At 53.8% G+C, this 6,806-nt stretch overlaps 1 protein-coding gene across 7 annotated transcripts in view; it reads right to left on the bottom strand.

Moving 5' to 3' along the window:
- Positions 1-2,186: 2,186 nt before the first annotated feature.
- The window catches only part of SUSD6 (sushi domain containing 6), an 89,573-nt gene continuing 84,953 nt past the window's right edge, over positions 2,187-6,806 (bottom strand). For all 7 annotated transcript variants that reach the window (XM_057731659.1, XM_057731666.1, XM_057731663.1 and 4 more), the window contains one exon: positions 2,187-6,161. In XM_057731659.1, coding sequence (XP_057587642.1) covers positions 6,136-6,161 — 26 coding nt within the window. In that variant the 3' untranslated portion in view covers positions 2,187-6,135. The remainder of the gene's footprint in view (positions 6,162-6,806) is intronic.

Raw genomic sequence — 6,806 nt, 5'->3', positions numbered from 1 at the left:
ATGAAATTTTATGAGATTAGAACAACACTGCCAGTAAAAGTGAAATTATGGGTGACTTTTCTTTCTAAATTTTCTGAAAAGAACATGTGTTACTTCGGAGTAAAGATATTTTAAGCAGTCTGAGAAAGCTCCACCCAGTGGACTGTTACTACTTTTGTTCTTGTCTAGGGGGTGTCAACTTTCCAAACTGGGAGGTAGGGGTTCAGCAGCAGGGCAGGAAGTTCCTTTTCTCTCCTCCCATCCACTTCGAATCAGAGGCAACCACTTCAAAAACAGCCCTTCCCCAAGCCGATCTGCAGGTTTTGTGGGCTGATACCTTAGTCCCCCTCACCTGTCATCAAGAGGAAGGCCACAAGCCTGTGGCTGACCCCGTTTTGACAAGACTCCCTTTCCCAACATCCCTTACCTGATGGGACATGTTTCTGTCCCTGTTTCCCAACGACGGAGATGACTTACCTCTCACTGAAATAAGCAGCCTTTCCTGTGTTTCTTCTCGTGGCAGAACAACTCCTGCTGCTTCGTGAATTTATTTCTTATCACACTCGGCATAGCTTAAATGCCTCCGACACAGGGGTGTCTACTTCCCATCCTTTGAGATGAGTAATTTATTTTCCTCACACACAGTGTGCCATTTCCCTGCCCTGAAATTAGAGTTTTTCCTCTGCCTGACGCGCACTGTGAGAACAGAGACTCTGAAAGGCAGGAGGAAGGGGGTGAGGGCCCTGAGAGGCAGGCAGAGTCTGCTGAGGCAGGAACTGGGCAGGGGAGGGAATCACTCCAGCGGTGCTGTCTGGGTTTGAATTCAATCCTGGCTCCACCGTGGGCAACTCAGCTCACCTCTTTAGGCCTCACTATCATTCTATGTGGTCTGGGGCTCTGGGCAGGGATGGCATCTGCCTTGTAGAGCTGCTACGTGGATTCTGTGAGTGTATCCGCACGTAGTACTTAGAACCCTGCCTGGTACAGAGTAAGTGCTTTTTAAGGATCAGCTATTATCACCATTATTCTTAAAAGTTGGCATAATACTCTTTTCTTTCCCTCCTTGCAATGAAAGGCAGTGATGTTTGTGCGGACCCTACTGAGGACTGGTGCTCTGAGGCTGAGGCTGGGTGTTTGGCACAGGTGCCCCTAGAATGTTTTCCCACATGACACTGTGTGTCAGAGAAATACATCCTGACCATTACCCAGAGGGCAAATTTAAGGGTGGCCTGATTTTTTATCCCAAAGTATCCAGTACACCCCTCTATTCACACCCTTGCTACCTGCTGCAACAACTGCTAGAGTACTGTTGGCCTCTACTACCTGGCAACGACCGCTTCACCTCCAAATCCTCTGCCCCTTCATCTCTAGATCTCCATCATTTCCCCTCCCCAAACTGTGCCTTCCACTTCCTCATCTCAGAGAATGGTGTTGCCTTCACCTAGCTGCTCAAGCTTCTTACACGGTCTCCAGGTATGTATGTTTTATCCCCCCACTAAATTCATTCTTCTTAAGAAACAAAGAGAGTTTAAAAAAAAAAAAAAAAAAGCAGAGCTTACTAAGTCATTCGATTACTTAAAATCATAATGCATTTCCTGTTGCCCTTAGGATGAAGTGAAACTTTCCAGCTCAGCTGGCCAGGGCCTCCTACCATTAGCCTCTGCCTACCTCCCTGGACCCATCCTGAGCAGCTCTGCCCTCAGCCCTGCTGCCCTAGACTCCTTTCAGTTTTTCAAACTGAATGAGCTTTTCTGCTGCCTTCACACCCACATATAGGTCATGTCTTGCTCCTCAGCCTCACGCTTCTGGCCCTTCACTTCTCAGCTTACACGACATTTCACCCAAAAAGTGTTTCTGACTGCCCCGCAACGTAACTGCCATCACTGCACAGTGTTGTAACTGTCTGCCTTCCCGACACGTTAGGAATTCGGTGCAGGCCCCAAACTCACGGTCTTGCTCACTGCCGAATCCCAGCTTGGACACAGTGGTTGGCACACTAAGAGCACTGAAAAAAGAGAAATGATGTCTTTCCACTTATGTCTGTGGTCTCTCTTCCTTGTACCCCAAACCACCTCCTCATCCCGTCTCCTCTACCAGGCACCTCTCTCCCCAGAGACAGTGCTTCGTCTCTTTCTGAGCTCCTGATCATAGAAGAGTTTCTGCAAAAACTTTCTGGAAGGATCACAGCTCTCACAACGGCCTTCATAAGAATTTTTTTTTATTATTATTATTTAGAAATGCAGTTATATACATAGAACAATTAAAATTAAATTAAACTTTGTACAAATATTAAAATACTATCTTCACACCCACTGCAATGTACAGGATACCAAAAAATATATATATATATATATAAAATAAAATAAAGCAAACCCAAACTGATTGAGTGACATCCTGCACAGTCAGTGATGTGTGTGTCATGTGAAACCATTGCAGAGATTCCATAGTGGTGCGATGAGAAGCCCGGGCAGGGGGCGGAGGGCCGCCTCGCAACCCTCGTCCCTCTCTCCTTGCTTGGTGATCTGAGCGCTTTGCCCCTGCATCCTCCCCATCTCCTAGCAGTGGGCTCAACCTTGGGGTTCTCGTTCAAAATTTTATAAGATTCTTAACTGGTGGTTAAGAAGAGTTGCTTCCCAGGAAAGCTGAGCCTGCCTTTCCCTCTCCTGGGAACCAGCTACTCTACCACTCGGTCCGCACACCCGCCAAACAAACAATCCTCGCCGAGCCCCTCACTGGACAACAGTAATGACAGGCCCTATGCTGAGCGTCAGGAGCCCCGGCAGGCTCCATGAGAGAAGCTCCCAGCCTCTGTCCTCAGTAAGCACATCTGGAATTAAGCTGTCAAGCCTGCGTCCCTTCCCTCCTGGGCCCTTTATTCTCAAGGAGGGAAAACAAAAAGACAAAAACAACCAGGCGAGGATCTAGAAATGTTTGCAGCATTTTCCATTCTCTATGTAAGGATATTCCCTTGGGATGGAAGTGACATGGTTACGTAGAAAGCAAGTGGTTTGAGCTCCACTGGGATGGGGAGGGGAAAGGCCGAGTGCTAGGATTCCTGTGCCACCACTAACTTAGCAGGAAAAGTACACCTTTGTCTGTCTTGCCATCCAGCTTCTCCACAGAGCTTGAAAGCTGGGGGAAGGGGAGAGGAGGAGGGCAGGAAGAATGGGGATGACGACATGAGTGAAGGTCTGTTTGCAAATGGAGTGTTAGTAGGATGTACACTGAAATGCCTCAGAAAACCAACCAAGACCTCACAAAGTGGCCAGAACTCGGCCAATTTCACGGTTCACATCCAGTGAAATGGGAACATAGCACACAAAACTCAAAAATGGCAAAAGACAGAGCCTACCGCTGAACTAAGGCATTGAAACGGATGGAAATTTTAAGTGATTTTCACTATATACTGGCCCTGGAAAGTCACTGGAATGTGACTCCAAGTTGCCAGGATATAAAACCTGCACTGAGTCAGCTCACGTATGCAAAAACAAACAAACAAATCACCCAAAAAACCCCACCCTTTTTAGAAGTCCTTTCGTGCTGACTGTTCTCCTGGACAAGTCCTCTGCTGGACCCCCGGAGGCGAGCCTGGGAAGCCAGACTGTGGGCAGTTTTCCCCACCTGCTCCGGGGTCCTCTGGTGGCCCCTGGTAACACCTTGTCAATTCAGCCAGGCCCCAAGGCAGCTGTGCAGGCCCTGATCCTTCAAAAGGGACAAAGGCCAGCTCTAGAAACAGCAGCACACAGCCGATGTGGAAGAAGAGAACTAACTGCAGGAAGCCGTCACCAGGGTGAGCAGCAGGGCAAGGTTGGCTCTGCACCCACAGGCCAGGCCTCAGGGAGGCGGGCCCCATCAAAGCCAGTGACATGGGGGAGGGGGGAGGGGCGGCTCCTGACTCTCCTTCCTTCCCCACCAGGTGGCAAGTCTGGGCTTGTGATCCCCAGGGCGGGCAGGCGAGGTGGAAGAAGGGTTCGATGGCAGGCTTTTCATTTTTTCAAGCGCCAAGCCGGTCACCTCTGTGGCTGAATTATACCGCAAACAAAAAGTGCAATCTCTTGGGTGACAAACCCAGAGTAATTATATAAAAAAGGGTAAGAGCTTCCATTTAAAAAAACAGTCTAGACGAGAATTCAGGTGTTGGAAGATCGGGGAATGAAAGCTGCCAGCTCAGCAGCGAGACTTTGGGTGCCTTCCCCGCCGCCCCCACCGGTCCCTGCTCTCTTCTGGAGGAAGACAAGGGCGCCCTGTGGGTGGTACAGGACCCCCGCAGGGTGACGCGGCTGGGGCTGTGGGGACCCTCCCCTCCAGACGGGCCCCGTGCCAGCAACGCCTGGCAGGCACGTCTCTGGAGACGGCCTCTTCTGAGGCCAAGGACAGCCCTGCTCCGTCCTGTCTCCCTCAGGCTTCTGCGCTTTCCTTCCGGCACCTCCGCCGAGGCGGTGCGCACGGCACGTAGGCCTCTCGGGCTGGGGCGAGACAGAGGCACAGCAGGCACTGCCCTCACCTGAGGGGAAGGAAGACTACAGGGGCGGCCAAGGCCCGGGAGCAAGCGGGGAGTAAAGTGCGTGTGTGAGAGTGGAGGCAGGAGGCTGAGAGAAGGCCGCTCGCGCCCGCCCCTCCTCTCCGAGGCCACCCGCGCCAGGAGCTACCCTGTTAGGTCAGGAACTGAACACATACTGGGCTCTATTCCTGTCACCACTCCAAATGGGGAGGAGCAGAGGGGCAGTGCTTCAAAAACAAAACACAGACAAGCCCTCCTTAATGCCACATCTCTTGAAGAGGCAGCAGCCCGGCTGAGCTCTGCCACCCCGGCCCAGCCAGCACGGGACACGCGGCTGAGGGAGCGGCCCCGGCGGGGCCCTGAGCCCACTCCTTCAACACCAGGGCCTCGGAGCCAGGCCGCTTCCAAACCATCCCCCCCAGCAAGCTGGGGCTGTGTGCCGGGGAGACCGGGGAGCTGTCTGTCAGCTGTGACGAGCGGAGGGGCGGCGGGGGAGGGCGGAAGCAGGAAAAGCAGCAGCGAGGCAAGCAGCGGGACGCTCCCTGGGCATGGTTACTAAGGCACGTGACTGTGGCGGGGAGGACCCTCAGGACCGGGGCGGAGCTGCCTGCAGCTGCCTGGGGACGCGGTCAGTGCCTCTCAGGCCCCCTTCCCTCACCACGGACCCGGAACGGGGCAACTGGCCCCAACTGCCAGTACCAGATGGGCATCCCATGGCATCTCAGCAACGCTCCCGTCCCGTGGATGATGCGCCTCAGGCCTCGGCCGGCGAGGAAGCCGGAGCCGCGCAGGATCAAACCCAGGGGGCAGCATGCAGCTTCCCCTTATACTCCAGGGAGAGAGAAAAAACCGAGGCCAGGATGGCCGGGTGCTGGAAGTAGGACGTGAGAATTTGCATATTAGGAAGACAATCATTAACAGCCACCTTCCTGCCCTCCCTTGGATGCTTCCTGGAAATACAACAGGGCCAGGAGCCGGCACCTCCGAGCTAGGACAGCCAGGCGCTGGGACGGCTTTGGCGTGACTTCCACAGCCTCCATGCTCAGCCAAGGCAATGCACCGCCGGTGTCAACCAAGGGCAGGCCCAGGGACCCACACTCCTGCCCCGATTCGAGTCACTCTCAGACCTGCCCCTGCTAAGGGCAGCGGTGCCAGCCCCCAGAGGCGACAGGCCCGGCCCCTGTGTGGCAGGAGGCGGCAGGGCAGCCACGGAGACTCGCGGGAAAGCAAGAAGCCTGCGTGACAGGGGAGCTGGACGGGGTGGGAGGAAGGCACGAGTAAACAGCGCTCTCAGGCCCACGTGGGCTGGAGGGGGCTGCCACCGAGGAGCTGGCTGCCACCGAGGAGCCGGCTGGAGGGGACCCAGAGGCTCAGGGAAAGGAAGGGTTCAATCTGGCGCATTCAACTATGTCCCCAACACAGATGGGAAGGCTGGGCCAGGCAAAACGCCAGCTCCTCCAGCTGTCCAGCAGGCAGACGGCAAGAATCTTCCTTGAGTTTCCAGCGAGGTGGGCCTGCAGGCCCTCAGCGATACAGAGATACACAGATACACAGGTGGCAGCTCAGGTATCCGGGCAGGGCGGCTGGAGTACGCAGTGCTCAAACCCACAAGGAGAGGGAGGAAGGGCAGAGACGAGAGAAGCCAGCGGCAGCCCTCATGCTTCTTTCAACAGTGGGATATCTGCGGGCAGAGGAGGACGGAAATCACAGTGGTTACCTCCTGTGGGTGACGCTGCAGCATACCTGACCCCGCTGCAGGGACCCCATGTTTAAAGAAATAGAACACCCTACTCACAGGCCCCCTTTCTAGGCCTTCCTTGCTCATGTCTCCCTCTGCCTGTGTGACAAAACCTGAACATTCAGTCTGGTATTCAAACCCCTTCTGGTCCTACCACCTTGAACCTTCTTCTCTGCTTTAACTCTGTTGGTTTAGTTGCTTCTCTTTCTATCCTTATTCTCACTGTATTAGGCTACTGAGCCCTAGTAAGTCTCACCTCCTCCTTAAAGCCATCCTCCAGCTGTGTGATCCTGAGTACATCACTCTCCCTCTCTGGGTCTCAGCTGACTCATATGTCACCCGGCTTAGACTGACGCCTTAAGGGCCCGGCCTCCTTCAGTACTGTCAGCCCCAGACAGCTCAGGCTCAGCCTGCAACCAACTCGATAACCTATGTGTGGGGGTGGTGCTAAGTACAGAAGTCCTCACTTTCTATAAGGAAGTATCAAGGTTTAGTCTGCATCCTGAACCACATCTGGATTGTATGTAAAGATGCTTTTTAGTGACCGAGTCAATCCCAATGTTCGACTCCCCAGGCTCCAGTAAACGG

This window comes from Hippopotamus amphibius, chromosome 4, assembly GCF_030028045.1.
Source record: "Hippopotamus amphibius kiboko isolate mHipAmp2 chromosome 4, mHipAmp2.hap2, whole genome shotgun sequence".
NCBI classification, from domain to species: Eukaryota; Metazoa; Chordata; class Mammalia; order Artiodactyla; family Hippopotamidae; genus Hippopotamus; species Hippopotamus amphibius.
Note: the sequence above shows the minus strand (reverse complement) of the source record. Positions and strands in the feature narration are given on the sequence as shown.